This window comes from Fringilla coelebs (genome assembly GCF_963513975.1).
Source record: "Fringilla coelebs genome assembly, chromosome: 21".
Taxonomy (NCBI): Eukaryota; Metazoa; Chordata; class Aves; order Passeriformes; family Fringillidae; genus Fringilla; species Fringilla coelebs.
This window is the reverse complement of record NC_140047.1, coordinates 9,981,781-10,001,805: the sequence shown is the minus strand read 5'-3', so window position 1 is coordinate 10,001,805 and position 20,025 is coordinate 9,981,781. Positions and strand designations below refer to the sequence as shown.

The following is a 20,025-nucleotide window of genomic DNA, read 5'->3' as shown; positions in this document are numbered from 1 at the left end:
TCAGCTGCATAATAAGACTGAGACAAATGGGCTGCCCCATTAATGGTGCTATGTCACAGTTGCTGAGATAAGACACAAATTTCTTCCTCCACAGGTAATGTTGTGAGATATCAGTGTTCATGTAAAACACCCAGAGACAGGGGAGGAGTCTGATTTTTTGCTGGTACCACTGATAACATTTTGTCTTTTATGTTTTCAGTCCTAGCAGACGAAATTCCTAATTCCTTCCCATGTTGCTGGGAAGCAGCAGATCCTTTTCCATGGGCTGTGCCATCCCCTCAGTGGCTGAGTTGCACTGAGTGCTGAGAACAGCTTGGATGCAGGTGGGAGGCTGCCACGAGGCTGCCCAAGCTCAGGGAAGGATTTGCTGCAACAGAGACATGCTGCCTTTGCTTGGCTGGCAGCCAGAAACACAAGGGAATATCAAGCTCGTATTTTCCTGCTGATGTCCTAAAATAACAGGAGTAATGTGTGTCAGGATAGAACTAGACCTTCAGAATATCTAGATTTTATGCTGCCTGCCAAGTGGTGTCTGGCAAAGGGCAAGTGTTCTCTTGATGTGCTAAAATACAGATCCATCACCCAGTTATTGGGGGAAAGTGTGTTAGGATAGCAAATAGCTATCCATGGCCCATTTGGGTTTTTTTCCTATCAATAGGAGACTGTGTGAATGGAATCTGAAGTGAGAAGGGGAGGGCTGCCTGCACGGTGCAGTGGAATGTGAGAGAGCACAGCATTGCCATGGAAACCCGCTGTAGTAAACGGGGCTCTCCAGCTGCAGGAGAGGATTTATAGTGCCAGGCTGTGAGTGGGCAATTTAAACCACCAATCTACAGGTAATATGGCACATTTCCTTCCACCTTGTCTCCCTGCACTGCCAAGTGAGAAAGGAAGGGTACGTGGGTGGTGAGAATTACAGTACAGAGTGATGAGGTGTCTTAAAGCCTGACCTAAAACACTCAGGAGCTGATGCAAAGACTCTTGTGGATCTTGGTGGGGGCAGCAGCCCCGTGTTCCCTGTGCCCCAAACCAGAGCAGCAGGCGCAATCCCTTCTCAGCTTCCCAGGAGAAAAAAATCCTGGCGAAGGGATTTTTCAGAAAATATGACAGTGACACTGCTGCTTTTGCTTTTCCAGGGAAAAGAGAGGGGATGGAGATGGACAGACAAATGCTGCTTTGGCAGCCTGAACCTCTCCCTGAGCACGAGGGCTGTTCTTTCCCTGCGAAGGGCACCAATGTTGGATGGCAGTGGGCACTTGGAGCAAACGCTGCCATCCGTTCCCCCGGGCCGTGCGGGCTGTTCATCACCCGCGGGATCGATGCACCGCAAACACGGCCAGGGAAAATCTCAAATATCCGTGGAGAACCCTGATCAATGGGTAAAACCAGAATAGTGTTTTCACAGCTAACAGGGCAGATTGTCTAATTAAAGATCTGGGTTAACACAAACACTGGGTGAACGCTGCAGCAGCCCCAGAATTTGTGTTTGAACTGCAGCATTTTTAGGCACTGTTCTTCCAGACCCCACCTAATGCAGGCTGCACTCTGCTCCTGAAAAGTTAATTGTGCCACTCTTTAATTACCTACATTTAAAAATCACCTCTTATTTCCAGGCTGAATCTGCCTTGCTACAAATTCTGGGTGTGTCACTTTCTCCTGGACTAAAACACTTTCTATGCCCAGAAAATTTCTTGTCAATAACTCTCACCTAAGATTAAGTCAAACTTTAAACGTCACTTAAGCAAACAGAACCAATTCACCTGCGAATTTTGCATCACTCCTGTAGGTGATATTCATAGTTTTGGCTGCAATGGTGCTTTGATAAAATGTTGGCTTGATAAAAGTGTTGGATAACACTGTAGCAAGAGTAAATCCTTTTGGACACACTAGAAATTCCTTCATCAGATAATTGCTTTTTGATGCATGTTACTAATTTTTCCATCCATTTAAAATAAGCTACATTAATTTTTTTCTTTTTTTGAGTACTATTTTTAACAGAATGTCATGCAAGATTAAGTCAATTGCTTTGCAGAAGTCTAAATATATTATGTCAGCAGAATTATCTTTATTAACTGAAATGATATGAAAGATTGCTTCTTTGATGAAGAGTTTTCTGGAGCAAGGGATTGACATTCCTCAGCCCTTTTGACTGCCTCCCCTATTAGCATTGCAGCAGTCTTGGATTAACGAGGTACTTGGGTAATCCCACTTCCTTTTATTCTAAGATATTTAATAAAATCCCAAATCACAGATGGGTTTGGGTTGGAAGGAACCTTAAAGCTCATCCAGGGACACCTTCCACTATCCCAGGTTGCTCCAAGCCCTGTCCAGTCTGGCCTTGGACACTTCCAGGAATGGGGTAGCCAGAGCTTCTCTGGGCACCCTGTGCCAGGGCCTGCCCACCCTCACAGGGAAGGATTTTTTTGGGCCTTTGAAACTTTCCTTTATTCTGTTATTTGCTCAAAAATCAGCATTAATGGTGTCTGCCAGTTACTCGCCCTAAAATGAGAATTATTACATTTATAACTGATAAATATAAATGAGAATTATTACTTTCATGCTGCTTAATGTTGCTAAAATATTATCCTAATATTTGACTAGAATGCCTAGAACAGCCTTAGCTTCAAATGGAAGAAATGTAGAAAAATGTGGATAAACTGAGCAGAGCTGAGCTGAGGGTGATAGTTTTGCACTGCCTTTCATTGCTGATTAGAGAAACTCAATGGGTTCAGACCTGAGCCTGTGGTTTGATGCAGTTTTGGTGATAACCAGAATGTGCTTCCTGTCACCACGTGCTGGTTTGGGGACTGGAGGGGCTCTGCTGCAGAAGCCTCAGTGACCTTGTGGTTGGTGACAGAGTCACTTCAGCAGCAACTTCTGCTCTGCCTGCCTCTGGTTCACTGAATTGTTGGGAGCTACACAGAAACAAGTTCCACCCTGAGTGTTTGGAAAGCACTTGCAGAAGCTTGACTAAATAATGCAATTACATTGCAAATATTGACAGTCTGTTTAAAAACAAATCCAAACATGCTTGTAATTAATGTCAGTACCAACAGTTACAACTTAAAAGGAAATAAAGCCCCCTTCAAAGGTGAAAATGCTTATTTCCCCCTCTGGGCTTTCAATTCTTAACACAATATTCCTCTTCGTTTCAGTCAATGCCAACAGGAGGTTTTCCCAGACTTCCAGCAGAAGAAATTGGGGTTTTGTCTGTTGACTCTTGGAAATTGAAGTTGGTTAAACAAATCCACTGCCAACATTGTACATAGAAACTGATCATGACTGAGCTCTGGCATATTTGTCTGAGCAATAGAGCTTTGATAAGGTGCCTCCAAGAAGAGCTCCCTGGTACTGCCATCAAGGCTTCCAAGGCCAGAAAAATCCAGCATGTTTCTGGTGAGCCCCAAAGAGCCTCCCACCACCCTGCTGGGTTCTTGGTTGGAGCTCTCTTGGAACAGGCGCCACCAGGCTGTTGAGTTCTCCTGCAGGAACAGAAGAGCTGCTCCCAGGCAGTGAGAAAGGATGGGAATTCACCACGGGATGAGAAAGAAGCAGAAATGTTCCTCGAGCATGTTCAGCTTGCTGCAGGCATCACTGGGTGCCAGGGTGAGCTGCCCCAGTGCCCCTTAGGAAACTGCACCAGAGAGGAGATGCTGGGGCACAGAGGAGGTTGGCATGCAGCAGAACTCTGCCCAACATCAGCTCCTCTGCTTGAACCTTGCTGAGTTCAAAAGCCTTCCCAGGCGCTCTGCAGAGCGATTCTGCTCCGAGGCAAAGAGCAGGATTTCAGTGGAGGAGGAGCTGCTGGCTGGTGGATCCAAGGGATACGTGACATTAGCACAAAGGCATCAGGACAGTCCCTTCTGGCCCTGCCTAAAACATCCCCATCTCCCCAGCAGGCCAGTGCCAGCCCACAGGGCTCCAGCTCATCAAACTCTCCACGAGGTTGGGAGCAAGGGCATTTTGAGGGTCTCTTGCTATTTATTCAATGAAGCATTTGCAGTCAAGCTCGAAGGCTGGAGGAAGCGGATGAGCTCTGTTGCTTTGTTTGTCTCCTCTGAGGCCCAGAGGAGCTTTAATGAAAAGGAAATTCAGGGACATCAGAGACACAGGATGTATAAATATACACAAAGCAAAGGCCAGATCCTCAGGTGCACCCAAACACGAGGGGATGGAACTTGTGAGAATCACTGAGGTCTTGATGTGTTTGCCATGCGGGACCAGCAGAGAGGGGTGGGCAGGAGGGTGGGGAAGGAAAGGAAGAGCCCACTGGCTGTGTTCCTGACCAGGTTCTGGGAAGGGCTTGGATCCAGCTCACCCATCCCCAAACTGGGCACCTGAGCTCTCCTGAGCCCCTCTGTGCTCAGCACTTGGGGCTGGTTCAGGAGTACCTGCACACAGCTGAGTTATTCAGAGGAGCTTGTTACTCAGAGCTTTTCCTGAATGTCTGTGCTCCAAGAGGTTTTTAAAAGAGACAATCACAGTCAGCAAAACAACTCTTCACTCTCAGATGATCCTCTTTATTGCAGGTATGAATAATATTCCTGGCTGTGAGTCTCTATTACAGGTTATCTGCAGATTGTAATAACCTTTTGTGCTTCTACTTCGGAGATAAAATAATGGTTCCTCACTGAGTCCTTCCCTCTGATCAGAGGAGTTTTGTTGCCTTAGGATCAGACTCAGTGCAAGGAAAGATTGTAAAAGCCCTTGAAAACTGTAATTTCTTTCCAGCTCCTGAAAAAGCAGCTGTGTGGCACAGCAGTTTTATTTAGACCTGTTCAATCTTCCAGCAGCATGGAGGCTTCTGTTCCCCAAGCACAGACACTGAACCTTGTTCTTAATTTGTTGTTTTAACTAAAGGAATAGCTAAGCACTCCTGCTGAAACCCATCCCTGCTCCCTCCCCACTCTGGGTTGTTCTGGGGAGGATGTTGTTGCAAGCCATGTAATTATTATGCTTTATGAAAACCCCAAAGCCAAGGCAAATGTTCCTGGCTCAGACAGGCCGTGTGTGGCCCCGATTTGCACACCAGCCCTCAGACCCTCCAGGGCCATTTTTATTATTCCTTTTTTCCTTTCACAAAGCCAACTCCTCTCTTACCCATCTTCACACTGCTGTCAGGCTGATTCAAGCTCCTGTGCTCACAGCTCAGTGACACATTAGAGATCTCCAGCCACTGTTCTTTCCCCAGGAGGGATGCGTAGAAGTTATTTTGTTATCTCCACTTTACAAACTGGCATGAGGCAGCCTCAACAGTGATGTTCCACAGGAAAGCAGCCCTGGCCAAGGCTGCACATCATCCCCTCCCCTCCAGCTCTGTGTGCTGGGGAAGAGCTGGATCCAGCTGAAAAATACCCAGTGTGAGCTCTCATGTCCTGCACACAAAGGAAGCTACATCCACTGGGATAGTTTGTTTTTAAAAAAGGTGCAAACTTCCTCCAAGATAAGTTTATTTCCATGTAAATTCACAGCTGTGAAACTGATATAAGCCAAGACAAAGTTTCTTCAGTTTTGTTATGTGGTTCTTTTTTAGACTGGTTCAAACCCGGAACTTCCTTGCAGGCTATGTTTAGAGGGATTTAGAAAATGGAATGCAGGACAATAACAAGGTGCTTTTGGAACCTGCCAGCTTGAAAACAAAAAGACAGTGCAAAGTCTGGTGATTAATCACAGCTGTTGCCAGAAAGAGAAGACAATTAGAGTGCCAGTTCTGTAGTGATTTCAGCTGGGTCTGTCAGCTTCAGAGCCTGAATTGCAGAGCTCTTTTTGCACACAAACCCCAGCAGAGGCCCCCAGCAATCCATTCCATGAGCTGCAGGAGAGCTGCCATGCTAATTAAGATAAATCTTTGTGTTTTGGAGGGAGTGCCTGGCTCTGGTGTGTCTGGATGATGAAGACATGGAGGCAGTGGAGGGATGTTCCTGTGTCCTGGCAATTCTTAACTGATGGGCAAAATTTACTGTTGTCTTCTGTCTCTCTGTCTTCCCTTGACCTTTCTGTGCCTTCCTGCTCTCAAGGCTGTCTCTTCCAAGTGGAAGGAAATATGGCAGTACCTGGAGCTCTTTCATCTTGTGTTGTGATAGCTTTGAGTATCAATTTATAAAAGAAATGTTAAAAATTGCCCAAGAAGTCTTAAGGATCCTGCAATCCTGTTGCTTAGAGCTGGGATTCTGCCTGTTTGTAAATGAAGGTGTAGAGACACTCAGGAACCGGGAGGAACAAGATTTTGAGCTTTAGGATTGCAGAAACAAAAGATGTTGGAGGTGGAGGGGTGTGTAAGGTCAAAGGAACCCTGCATTGCCTTTGCTGGATTCTGGCCCAGCTGTGTTGTACCCTGCCCTGTTCTTCAGGATCCACTCCTCCTTTCTTCCATTCTGCAGCAGCCCTTTTAACAGCTAAAGATTCCAGCTCCACTTCTTGATCTTATCTGCACTGAACAAATCAATTCTCATGCCTTTCTCTGGTAGGTCACACTTGTCACGTTCATCTGGAGCCTCTCTAATTGCTCTGGGTCCTTCCCAGCACATGTGCACACAGTTCACCAGAGGAATTAGTGGCATCTCTGAAGTACTGGGGTTTCTTTCTCTCTGTACTCTTATCATTTTCCTGTTTCATTGCAGCTGAGCAATGGATCTGAGTTGTGGCTAAGGTCCAAGTGCTTGCAGGGAGCTTCTTGGCATGAACACGTAGGGTTAACCAAACCCAACCCACAGCAAAGTAATTGAATTATTTCATCTAATGAATTCAAATCTATTGTGACCTATTTGCCACTCGTAGGAGAAGGAAGAGAAGCCGAGTTTGTCAGATGATAAATGATCCATTGCAAATTCATGAGTTGGAAGGCCAGAGGGGACCATTAGGCTCATCTCAGCCTGACCTCCTGCACAACCCAGGCCCTGGAATGTGCCTGAGCCATTCCTGCGCCATTAACGGGGGTGACCTGCTTGCCCAGGGCTCTGTGGAACACCAGAGAACTGGCTGGAGCCCAAAATGGAAGCTGGCCTCCTCCCTCCTTTCCCCTGCTCTCCTTTCCAGCATTGTTTCTCCAAAGGGCAATTCCTCTGTCTTCCCACACTCGCTGAATGCCAGCCCAGTGCTGGGCCCAGCTCAGCTTGGCATCCTCAGTGCCTGGGGCTGAGCAAGGGCAGCAGCAGCAGCACAGGCTGGGTTTCATCTTTTGCACTCATGCCCTTGCCTGGAAGAGGGAGAGGCAAGAACAAACACCCCCTCCAAAGTGCCCTAGGCTGAGCAGTCCCACGTTTCCATGGCTTGTGAAAGGCTGCTTTGGACCAGGATGTTTGCTGCTGTCAGTGAAACCACAAACCTGGGTAAAAACTGGCTGGTGTGAGGAACAGTGTCCCAACCTGCTCCTTCCAGTGGGGGTTCTGGGGCTGGTTACTCAGTGGGTTCCTTTTTTTGGGATAATAAGGCACCCAGGACAGCACCACACCTCCATGGGTAAGGAGACAGCTCTCAGCAGGATGCTTTCTGCTTTCTCTGCTGTGGTTTATCTACAGAATTGAGACTATTCCTGAGCTGAGACACAAACATAGGTTTGTTTATGGGGTTTTGTTTCAAATTTAAATGCCCAATCAATTAGCTCTTGGGAAAGAGGCTTTTGTGGTTTGCTAGTGGGGCGTTATTGATGATGTTCTTTCCTGAGCAGGATCTGGGTTTATTCCTGAGAGGGGTTTTGAGCAGGTCCCCAGGGTGAAACAGGCAGCAAACAGGCATGGCTCTGGATTCCCACTGACCAGAGGGTCCTGTGTGTGCAGAACAGCTGCTGGAACACAGAGAAAGTCACAGTTTAGAGCTGTGCTTATTGGGGGTGGGTCTGTGATGATAATGATGTTTAATTTGCTGTTGCTGAGTAAGTGGCCCTAACTTTCAGCCAGGTTTCTGCTGAGTGACCAACTCCCTAACTTTTCCAGGAGCATTTCAAGCCTTGGAGAACAGAGGGAGCTTGGATACAGTGTTTGAAGATGACCTGCATCCCTCTCTAGGTGTCTGGGTGGAAAGTAATACTTAAGGCCCCAAATTCCAACAGGGCAGAGTTAACTGAAAGAAACTGCTGGGCTGGAGGGAAAGTCCCTTTTCCTGGGGGATTCCTCACTACCAAAGAGAGCAGCCAGACTTAGTTCTGTGGCTGTGGCACAGCCCTGCCAGGTCCTTCCTGGTCCCAGCTGCTCATCCTGCCTGCCTCCAGGTGCAGACACTTTCGAAGACAAAAGGGCTGTGGCCAAGCCAAAACCGAGACTGATTATGGCTTTCCAGAGCTCCAGCTGGGCAGGAATCAGCGATGCTGCTCCGCGGCGATAACGGGCAGGTGAGGTGTCCGCACCTCGCTGCGTGTCCGGGGCCGCTCCCAGGTGAGCGCCGAGGCACTGCCGGGGGTGTCCCCATGGAGATGTCCCCATAGGGATGTCCCCATAGGGATGTCCGGGGGGCACAGGGGCTCTGCCAGCCCGGGGTGTGCCGTGCCCGGGGCTGCGCTCCCCGTCCCGCGGCGGGACCCGCCGCGCCGGGCGGGCGGCAGGGAGGGAGGGAGGCAGGCCGGGTGACATCAGCCGGAGGAGGGGCCTGCCCGCGAGTTTCTTTGCTCGGTGCATCACTTCCCGGCGCTGCCATACTCCGCTGCCCGCTCCCCGCCGCGGGGCCGGCGCCCATGGCGAGCCCGCCCGGCGGGGACAGCCCCGGCTCCGCCGCACGGCGCTTCCACTGCAGGTGAGCGGGGCCGGGACAGCCCGGAGCGGGGACAGCCCGGTCCTTGGGGACAGCCCGGCCCCGAGCGGCGAGCCCGCCCAGCCCCGGGGACAGCCCGCTCCCCGGGGACAGCCGGCCCCGCAGCCGTGCCCAGCCCCGAGCCCCGGAGCGCGGCGGAGGGACGGGAGGAGGAGGAGGAGGAGGAGGAGGAGGGAGCGCTCCTGCAGCGGGAGCCCGGAGCTGTTGCACGGGTGGGGATGCGGCCGGAGCGGAGCCGGGAAGGACGCGGCGCTCCCTCCGTGGGGCAGCTCCGGGGGGATCCGTGGCACTGGCCTGCCGGGGAGGAGAGCGGCTCCTCGGCTGGGGAGGGTGATGCTCGAAGCTCCTCGGTGCTGGGCATTCGCATGGGAGGCTCCTGATCGCACTGCAGAGACTTCGAGTCTCAGCTTTAAAACTGGGCGCTACAGAAATTTACACTGGGGGGAAGAAAAATAGCTCCAGGCTGTTTGGCGTTCGTGGCAAGGCTCATTCTCTTCATTTAGATCAAAAGTGAAAAACGCTAAACCCAAAGAAGACTAAATGAGTGACTTTGAGGCCTTACAATGTTGTTCATGCTGTTCACCATTGTGTTTTATTTCTCCTCTAGTAGCCTGAAGTGGAGATGATGTAGTGGCTGGACTAGAGGGCTAAAAAAGCCCAAGAATGCTTCAAGTGTACAGGATACAGTAGCTTCTCACCAATTCTCTTTGCAGGTTCTGCAGTAATTAGCACAGCAGCTAATGGGTTGTCTGCTTTAATGAGCATTGGTTCATTAGGGTGGGCAGCAGGTGTTTCTTGGTTATGTTGTGTTGTAGAGCAACTCCAGGGAAAAGGAGGCAGCACAGTTAATATCATTGCTCTGCCTAGTCTGGGGGAGCTAGAGCTGGAGAGAAACCTGCTGGATTTTAACCAGACTTGGGCTTCTTCTTTCTTTCTCTTTGTTTTTCGTGGAAACTTTTTGGGGAGTTGATTTTGGTCACCTTTGTAAAGGAAATTATAGCAGGAGACTGCTTATCACAAATGTGTGCCTGCACATGAGCTCTGCTCCTGCCTGCTGGGGAAGAGAAATGGGAAGCATTTTCCTGTGGCTTATCTGGGTGGCTCTGGCAGGGCATGTGGTTTTACAAGTCTCTGCTCTGCCTTCTAGGCCTTGAAAGTAAGCGCTGTTGGAGCCTCTGTCCCTACTGCTTTGCAAAATAAGTGGTAACTTAGTTTCTTCCTTAATTTCACTGTTAATGCACTGTGGAAACTTGAGGGTGAATTCAGTGGCTCTGTCTGGTGTGATGGGTGGAACCTCAGGTGACTGGGACTAAAAATGCAGTAACTCATGCTAAAATATTAATCTGTGGGGTTTTCTTTTTGCCTCGGAGCATTCATTGAGCTGCAAGAACTGCAGAAGGTACCTGTGCAGGCAGGAGAGCTGGGGAAGGTATTTTCCTTCTAGGAAACAGGGTGAGGTAGAGAGAAACATACAAAAAAAAAAGTGTTTATTCATTTTATGACATCCTTAAGTGGTTCCCTAAATTCAACCCCTCCTAAACAAAGGCATGTGCTCTGTTGTGCTGACAGCAAATAATCCCAGTGCTGACTGGGCCAAACATCTCTATTTACAGAGACTGGAGTCAAAACTTTTGCAACAGCAGTGATACACCACAACCCAGGGTGTTTGTGCCCCTGTGCAGCTCTGTGTCTACATTTGCTCACCTTTCTGATGCCATTTGCTACACAGAGCTGTGAAGTTTCAGGCAGGACTTGTTGGAAGTCCAGGGCTTTGGAAGTTGTGACTCTGCAGGGCTGGTGTATCTGTGGGGTCACTGCTGGGGCTTGTTGGAATTGTCCAGTTCTGTGATTGGACCCCTCAAATTTGAGCTGGCCAAGTTCTGTGGGAGCCTGAGTTAGTGCTTTACCTTCCATGGGGTTTTGGGCTGGTATTAATTCAAGTGCATTAATTCAGCTGTGTGTAACCTCTGAGAACTTGTTGGGCAGAATAGGGCTTGCAGGAGCTGTGAAATAGCTGCTGGCAGCAAGTGTCCTGCTCTTCTCCACTGCTGCAGGTGCTCTAACCTGCCCTTCTGTGCTGGCTGGCTGATTTTGAAAGTGTAGGAAGCACCAAATCCATCTGATGGTTCCCTTGGACTGTGGACAGTGACAAGCTCATCCTGGGGACACATCCACCATTGCTCAGAGAGCTCCCCTGGATTTGGCTCCTTGTTTTAAAAGGCCACTCTGGAGATTTCTGGATGTGGGAGGGAGACATGGACATGTCCTGGGGAAACCCTCCTTGTCCTGCACTGACATCATGGAGATGTTATTGATCCCACACAGAAAGAACATTGATAATGCTGCAATCAGTCCAGAAATGCATTAATCTGCCCTGAGAACTCAGATAAAAGCACGCATTTCCCTTCCCTTGCTCTCTGCTCTCCTGCAGTTTCTGTTTTCCAAAACACTCCTGGCTTTTGTGATGTTTACAAACTTTCCTTGATTGTGTCACAAACAGTCCCCATCTCACTCATTAGTGTCACCAGGGTGAAGACCTGACCTGAATGTGCATCGGGCAATTAGAGAGTGCTCTGAGCACCACAGAGCTGGGGGAGAGGAGGCTCCTTCCTCCTCTTCTGATGGGAAAACTGGGATGCAAATATTGCTGGCCTTCTGACATGGAAGGCAGTGAGAGAGGGCACAACTCAGTCTGGTGGTTGAGGCAGAGTAAACTGGGGTTTGCAAAGCAAACTGGGGAGAAAATCCACTTCTGGGGTGGATTTGTTCTTTGGTTTTTTGTGTAGGGGATAACAATACCATGAAATACTTGGTATTTTCCCCAGTTCTTGTAAAGTAAACTCACACAACTTTTGAATCTGGACTTTATATAAGGCTAACAGCTATTTTCTTTCCAATAGGTGGTGTTTAATTGTATCTGCCTGAGGTGAAAATTAGCACCAGCAGCAGTGCTGGGTTTGGCAAAGTACAGTCAGCTCCCTCTGTGGGATTGGGGAAGGGCTCAGGTGCACTCCCAGAAAGCTGGGAATGGCCATTTGGTCTCTGTTTACTCTGTAGATTAAACTTGAAATTGCTTATTACATTTCTGAATGCTGGTTCAGAGGTTTCTGAAAGATTCTGATTTTTCTTCTGTTGGCAGTCTCCACCAGGCAGAAGGATGTGTAAAACAGGACAAGCATTTCTAAAATAGCTGTGCTGCATAATAGCTGGCCTGAGCAAAAATTACATGATAGCTTAGCAGGCAGTGTTGGCTTTGTTGTTATCTGTTTTGGGATGTTCTGAACTTCTCACTTGTACTTGCAGCACTGGTGAGTCATGTGGGCATCCCAAAGTGGAGCCAGGCAGGACATTGAGTGTCCACTCAGCACGGAGAGGGATCCTGCTGGGCACACCTGGGATTTGTTGCTTTGCAGGTTTCCCTGGGATTTTGGGTGTTCTTTTTGGTTCTTCTGTGTTTCACCTCGTGGGGTGTGGGGAGAGCAGCTCTGCCCCTGGTCTGCTGTGGGGCAGGGCTGTGCTTTGTGCCTGGCACAGAGTGATCCTGCTTTGCCTCTGCCTCTGTAGGTGCTGCTGCCATACAAACCCTTCTTGTCCTCCTTGTTGGTTGGACTGTGTGCACATTAAATGGAGCTGAGCTGCTGCTCTGCCCTCTCCTGTGCTGCCTTGCACTTCACTGATCCAGGTGCTGTGCTTGTTGTGCCTCTCCTGGGTGACTGCAGTCTCTCAGGATGCTTTGTCCCCAAATCCTGTGCCCTGTATGTGATGTTTGTGCCAGGCAGTCCAGAAAGAGAATGTTGTGCCTTGGCCACGTGTTTGTGGTTATTCCAAGTTTGCCTCTGAGTCAGCTGAAGTCAAATCAGTTTGTGACTTGGCTGTGGCCTGAGGACACCCCTCAAAGCCAGTTTTCTGTGAGATAAACATTAATAATCACACCAGAGCTGGGTCTGGAAGCAGCTGTGACCCTTCCCACCTGGAATGTGGGCTGTGGGGCAGGAGGGAGCTGTGCTGCCCAGAGCTCCATGCCTTTGCTGCCTATTGCATTGGTCACTGGCTGCTTCTCCCCTGGGAAACTGCCTCCAGGAGCTCATGGCCAGCAGGAGAGGAGGGGCACTGGAAAGAGTTCCTGGAAGCAGGACATTAGTGTTTGGGTCATGGTGACTGGTGCAGCAATTTTGTTCACTCCATGAGTGGTGGGTCCTGTTCTGGTTCCAGGTCCTGTCAGAGCTCTGGCTGATACCACAGCATAAGCTGCTTATGCCACTGGAAAATCCTGTGTGTGATTAATTCCTGTTTTCCTGGAGGATGTGGCCAATTAGGGATCTGCTGCCCCTTATTTTCAAAGTTAGGGGAAGCAGTGCCTTTTACACCAAAGGATGAAAATGTGTTATGAAAGCTGAGAAATTGATTTGTTATAGAAGAATGATTTTTGAAATCCTTTTTGGCTCTTCCTCTCTTGATCTGAATGCAGCTGGACCATGCCCACTGTGGTGACTGGGGACAGGAGCAGGCTGCACAGCTCCCTTGGCATTCCCCTCCTCCAGCTCAGGGAGGAGTGTCCCAGACCCTGGATTTTTTCCTGATCTATTACATAAACCACAGGGGAAAGCCTTGCCTTGGTGGTGCCTTGAGAATGAGCAAAGCCATAGCCAGAAGCAGAAAGGCTTACAATTGGAAATGCTGGTAAAAGTTTTGGGAATCAACTTCTCACTGATCCAGGCCTCAGGCTTGGAGGGAGCATCTGTGGGAGGCAGATAGGAGAGGATGTTTTTAGGGGCTGGTAGTGATAGAATGGCTTAGTTTAAGGAAGTTCATCAGGATGGAAGATCCTGCCGGGGTTCAGACCTTTGGAGTGTGTCTGTGTGTTCCTGTTAGAGCAGGAGGGCTCAGTGTGCCCTGAGAGGTGACATTCCCACCTCTGCTTCTCTGTGCTTGGAGCTAGAGCTGCACAGGGGGTGGCAGTGCTGGGGTGGGACAGAGGGTCCCTGCAGGACCACCCTGCTGCCACCTGCCCTGAGCCTGGCCTGTGTCCTGCATCCAGGCACTTCTGGATGTGGCTCCCTTCACCTGTGCTGCTTTAGCACATCCCCAGGACACAGCTTTGTCACTGCTCTCTTTGCTTGGAGCTCCCCACAGAGCAGGTGCTGCTCTGTCTCAAGCCCCATCTCCCCAGCTCCTGTTCTCCCCTCTGTGCTCTCTTGCCTCCTCTCCAGCAGATCAGATTTTGGTGCTGGAGAGCACAAACTGCATTTTTGTTGTGGTATGTGGATTTCTTGCTGTCTCATGATTTTGCACTCGAGGTGGTGTCCAGACTTGCCTGAAGAACAGGTTTGAGCTCTGTCGGGTCTTACACTGCAAGAAGCCACAAGCAGCAAGTTTCTGAAAGTGGAGAGAGGGATTTTACTTAACTCTTGATGCTCTTCTGCTTGAAGAGCAATTTTATCTCCAAATTGCTCTCAGTGTATCTGGTGCTGTGTCCCATCCCTCCCATCCCAGTCCTGCTCTCTGTGCCCCTTTGATCAGCCAGCCCAGCTTCCCAAATTCCACTTCCCTCTTATAAAATCCTTTGCCAACCAAAGCCATGAAACCCAAATTCCTGCTGGCCTGGGCACACAGGCTGAGTATCCCAGCCACAAAGTAGGGCTGTTGAATTCTGGGCCTGGGCTATTTATATTGTCAGTGGGAAAGCTTTTCCTTGACTGGGCTACTCCCTCCCTAAAGTTACATTTAATTAAATGGTATTTGACAGATCTGACTTTCTAATTGCCTTAGATTTAACTGGTATAAATGGGATTTTTTTTCCCACTGAAAGCTGAAAAAAGTAGGAATCATTTTGTTGGAAGGCTATTTGCATTCAGAGTCACGTCCATCTGTTGTTTAATGTAATAAGCTAATAGAATGGGAAAAAAATAAAAAAAGCCAAAACCCCCCCACAACCTGAAAGTCAACATCCCTGCCAGTGCTTGGTGAGGAGAGGGTGAAAGGGACAGGCTGCCTCAGCTTTGGAGCTCTCTAAACAATGCCCAGCAGTGTTATGCAACTGCCTAGGGAAGGAAGTGCAAAATTATCATTACAGTGCAGTTTCAAGGGCAATATTAAATGAGCAATTTGCAGCACTGCTCTGTACTTAAGTCACTTAACTCACTTCTCCTGAGATAAAATTAACAGGGCTGGTGGAGGACAATAGCCATGACCTCTGTTCCCTTAGGAGAGGGGCAGAGACGGGCTCTGTTTAGAACTGAATCTGAGGCATGGGACTGAGAGCCTTCAAAGTGGGCAGCCAAACCCAAACCAATGTCAAGGCCTGACCCTGGATGTGCCTGAGGGATCCCTGTCCCACTGAAGCCTGGAAAAGGGGGGACAAGCATCTGCTGAAGCACCTCATTGATATCTGCTCTTCCTTATTTCAGTGGAAGGGATAAGACCTTCTGCAAGGCCCTGGACACTGGAGCAGCAACAAACCCCTGAATTGATGATTTGGAAAGCTCCTGTTTGTTCAGTACCTTCAGGGTAGGAGTGAATAGCTTAAAAATCTATTCCCAGTTTGCTTTAGCAAAAGGATTTTGCCTGAGGATGGCAGGCACTGGAACCACAGGTGTTTCCTTTCTGACTCTGAGATGAGACAGGATCCATCCAAAGCTTCACCTTCTGCTCTGAACCATAGCTCTGTGCAGCTGCTACCCCTGGAGAGATTTTTGGAAGAGGAATATTGGATTGTCTTGGCTCCCCTCAAGCTTTTCTGTTACCCTTTGCTCTTCCACCCTCTGGAGCAGCCAGAGGGGCTCCTCACTGGGAATTGGGGGCTAATGCAAGGGAAAGGCCAAGAAAAAGGACTTAAATGGGGAAACACTAATAAAACACAGCTCAGTGTAAGAGCTGCTTCGTGCTCCACCTGGGAGCAGATGTTTTGTCTTGGAAGCTGCTTTTAAAAATGCATGGGCAGGGCTGAGAGCTGTCAGTTCTGTCTGCAGCTGCCTCTGAGCTGCACAGGGTGACTGCTGGAGGCTGCTCTGAGCACCCAGGGGCTGACAGGGCTCCCTTCCTGCCCTGGGCACCCTGCTCTGCTCCCCTCACCCTTTCTGGCTGCCAGAGAGCAGAGAAGGGGAGCCCTTTCCTGGGTGCTGTGGCTGCAGGTCCAGCTGCTGATCTGTGATGGGCTTTGGGACAGATTGCCTGATCTGCAGCCTCTCCCTGGGAGGATTGGCTTCCCTTATAGGATTGCAGCAGAGGAGATCAGCTTTGCCATGGGGAACACAAATAATGAAGAGTTGTGCTGAGCTCCTCAGGGGAAGCCCCACCCCACTGCTGGGACAGTGGTCCCTGTGTGTGGTGGGGTCTCTGCAGCCTTGATGAACAGAGCTGCACCAATGTGTATTTCCAGGTAGAACAGAGGGGTTTGCTGCACCAGTGTGTATTTCCAGGTAGAACAGAGGGGTTTGCTGCACCAATGTGTATTTCCAGGCAGAACAGAGGGTTTTGCTGCACCAAGAGCCTTCCCAGTTCTGTTTCCAGGGCTTTCCTGACACTCCTGTGGTTTTGCAGATCACTGGGCTGTGTTTGCTCTGGGGGGTGTCACAGCAGGTTCCATTTGAGTGTTCACCTGTACCTGGTGGTACCTCCTTGGGTGATTTGGTGTGAATTGCTGCTTTTTCCCGTGCTCTGGAGCAGCTTCAGCCCAAACTAGTTAGCTGTGGGAGAAGTTTCTGTGATCCACACTGCAGAGCTGAGGTGGCTCTTTGTGCACTCCATCTGTGGAATATCCGTTCATGCCTGAGGAGAGCTGGGAAGTGCTGATTAATACTCATCTCTCTGGGGCTATTTGTTAATTACTGTTATTCATGGTTTGTGTGATGGTGCTGAGTGGATCCTGGCAGGGTTGCATCCGTTCCAGGGCTCCAGAGTGCATGGTAAACACCAGTGTTTTATTGCAGCTTTTCTGGGAAATATTGTTCCTGTTTTCAAGGGTGGGAAATTGTATAGCCATCAGGGTGAAAGAGAACAGAGGTGGTAAAACTGGGAGCTGAATGTCCTGACTCCCACTCCTTTCCTTCAGCACTTCCTTGCCCACGTCAGAGTGAGGGTAATTGTGCTAATTGTGAATTGGAGACCTTGGCTGTGTCCTTCACTGAGCCCTGCTGGGCACTGCAGCACTGGTGTCACACAGGATTACAGTGGCTCTGCTGTTCTAGCAGGGAGCAGAAAGTTGTTTAGGAGGAAGTTACCAGCTGGTGAATTAAATGCCAGCCTCTGCCTGTTTACAAGGTGTCCCTTGCAAGGGGAACACTGCAGACCACAGGAGAAGGAGCAGCCTGGGTGGCCCTGGGCTCTGGTCACTGAAGGAAGCAGAACAGCCCTGAGTGCTCAGGCACCTGTGACTCCATGAGTTCCCTGTCTCTGAGGTTTTGAGAAAAGAGCAGTTAATTTAAAAAGGACAGAGGGACACAGGGCACTGTTCCCTGTCAGAAAATCCAGCATGTTCAATTGTGGGGGTGAGTGGAGCTGCCCTGCCTTGGGGGTGGTTGTCTTTTGGGGTATGGTGAAAGATGGAGGGAGAAAAGCACACATCTGCAGTTCCAGTTGGGCAGGAAGGATTTGGGATGGGCTAGAGCTGCCAGGGCTTTGAGGAGGGTCCTGTCCTTACTGTCCTTGTGCACTCACCATATCCCAGCTGGTGCTGCAGCAGCAACAGCCCCTTTTTTTAGCAGCTGTCTGCAGAGATTTGTATGGAGGAAATGCTCTGGGGATTGGATCTTGCTGCAAAGCACAGAGGCCATCAGATTGAGCTTGTTTATCAGCCAAGCCTGCTGCAGCATGAAGGCAGGAATACAAACCACCAGCGACCAGCACATGGAAATACCAAGCTTCCTAAGCCATGGGTGCTTCTCTTTTTCCCCTGACAAAAAAGCCCTTGTGATTTCCAGCTTGGGAAGCCCATGGGCCAGCATCTCATGGTGCTTGAGTGGAGACTTACACCCATAAAAGCAGCTGAGTGTCCTGGAATCGTGATCCTCCACGTGTGCCTCCAGGAATTTCCTGGCCTCCGAGTTCAGCCCAGTGTCTGAGCTCCTGCATGGGTCTAAATAATAAAACATATGAGTTCACTGCCATGTGCCCAGAATTTTAAGGCTGCAGCCCTTGGCCAGCTCTGGTATGAATTGCTTCCATCAGGGCAGTGATCCAGGAAACCCCGAGCATGAACTGCTTGGCTGATGGAAGTCTGTGGTTTGGTGCCTTCCTGGGTAAAGCCAGGGGAGAAAGGAAAGCTGCTGTTTTCTGTCTGTCCATCCCTCTGGTGTGCCCTGCTGGCAGGGCAGGCATGGGGAGTTCCAGCAGGTACCACAGGCTCTGAGGAGAGGCTGGTCCACAGGGATCTTCTGCAGCGTGCTCAGGTGTCTGGGGAGTTAATAATGAAATGATTGAAAATACCCACATTTTCCTCTGCTGTTCTGGAGAAAAGAAAAACTCACTCTGCTAGATGTTCTCTTCAATAAAACCATCCTTTGGCACCAGTGGTTTTGGCAGAAGGTTGTCACCAGCTGTGCAGTGAGTGACCACTCTGCAGAGGGGACCAGCAGCAGATCTGTCACCTAAGGATGAGGAGTGAGCAGAGAAAAATGTTGTGTTGTGTTCCCTGCCCTGAGCAAAGTGATTCTCCTGTGGTGGTGGGGATCCCTTCCTGAATGGCCCTGGGTTACTCAGGAATTCCCCTCAGGTTTTCTGGGGGCTCCAGCTCTGCTCTGTGGAGCTGCAAGCCCTCGTGCTGAGGGCAGAGCTCAGCTGCCCAGGGCAGCTGTGTGAGCAGCAGCTCTGGAGGGGAAGGGAAGGCAGGAGATGCTTTGCAGCCCTGGCTGCAGACAGAACTGAGTCATTTGTCGAGGCTGACACTCTCAGAGCTGCTTGCCTGAGGCTGGCATGGCTCAGGCAGGAGAATGAGGATGCAGCCATCCACATACACACAGAGGAGAGAAAAGTAACAGCTCCCAACATGTGACTGCAATGGAAGTGACAAAAAAACCATCCCCAATTAAAGCCATGTGTGTTGGTGGATGGGACTGCTCCTGGAAGGTCCGTGGAGGCTGTTTGTGCAGCACAAATGCAGCAGCTGAGGAATGCCCTGGATCAGAACAGGCAGGCTCCGCCAGCACACGAAATCCCTGTGGAAGCAGAGCTGCTCCTGCCTGGCAGCAGCTCCCCCAGCCCGCCACCCTCAGGGGTTAAGGTAAGAGCTGTCTTGTCAGCTGTCTCCTCCTCCCTGTCCCTGCTCCTGAAGCACATTTGCCATGCAGCCTGGTGCTGTGCCATGTGTTTTTTTCACTGCTGGATGATGATGATGTCTCTGTGCTGGAGCAGAGATTTTCTTTTTCTGCAGACATGCATAATTCAGTTGTCAGGATAAATGGGCTCCCTGGATTTGGGCATGTGTGTGAGCCTGAGGCTGGATCCTCCCTTCTCTCACCAGTGTGAGGCAGGAGGGGAGCAGGGAATTCTCCCAGAGCTCCAGAGCAGCAGCCTGTGGTCTGTAAACTCATTGCAGTACCTGTGAGATTGCAAGAAGGATCTAAATTAAACCCAAAATAGGCCTGTGGAGAGGAGCATTCTGGCTGGATTTGGGAAGACTTTTCAAGAAGCATGATGTTGGTACAAACCCCTCCTGTGGAAGAACAGGACCCACTTCACACATAGAGGACAAACTCTCCTCAAAATATGTTTGCTGCTTTTACACCTGTGACTGGACTGCACTGTGCCAGTGTCAGAGCCAGACTGATGGGGCGTGTGGGGAGGAGCAGGAGCTGCCTTGATTTGCACAGAAACATTTCCAGGGTAGATGTTTTCCATGCTGGGACAGAAGTGCTGAAACTGGGGGGTTGTGGTGGAGGACTGAGGGTGCTGTGGAAGCAGTGAGAGCAGCTGGCAGGGGGCTGGAGGGATCCCTGAGAGGCAGCAGACACCCAGCACAGTGCCAGACAGCAGGGCTGCTCTCTGAGGAGTGAGGCTGAGTGGAATTCTCACCTTGTGAGGGACCATGTGCCTTTCTGGGACTCCTGCCATGCTTGGATTTTGGGGGCTTCCCACCTGGTAGGATACACAGATTTTTCTGCAGTGTGCTCTGAAGTACTTTTGGTGCTGGTCTGCTGGGTTTGGGTTTGCACTGAGGAGCTGGAGGAGCGGTTGTAGAGATGCTGGCAAGGGTTGCAGTGGACACCTGGCTGATATTTGAGCTCCTGGGGAGCCTCTTCCCTTGTTTTACAGACAGATGTGGAATTATATTTATAAAATCTGGAGGGA

At 49.9% G+C, this 20,025-nt stretch overlaps 2 protein-coding genes across 3 annotated transcripts in view; one reads left to right on the top strand and one right to left on the bottom strand.

The window, feature by feature from the left end:
- Nucleotides 1-8,667, bottom strand: part of CCDC187 (coiled-coil domain containing 187) — a gene marked incomplete at both ends in the record, with an annotated part of 42,022 nt that extends 33,355 nt beyond the window's left edge. Inside the window, 2 exons of the mRNA XM_084219857.1 lie at nt 6,878-6,956; nt 8,342-8,667. Coding sequence (XP_084075983.1) covers nt 6,878-6,956; nt 8,342-8,667 — 405 coding nt within the window. The remainder of the gene's footprint in view (nt 1-6,877; nt 6,957-8,341) is intronic.
- Nucleotides 8,618-20,025, top strand: part of GPSM1 (G protein signaling modulator 1) — a 63,205-nt gene continuing 51,797 nt past the window's right edge. For both annotated transcript variants that reach the window (XM_084219528.1, XM_084219527.1), the window contains exon 1: nt 8,618-8,724. In XM_084219528.1, the coding sequence (XP_084075654.1) occupies nt 8,666-8,724 (59 nt within the window). In that variant the 5' untranslated portion in view covers nt 8,618-8,665. The remainder of the gene's footprint in view (nt 8,725-20,025) is intronic.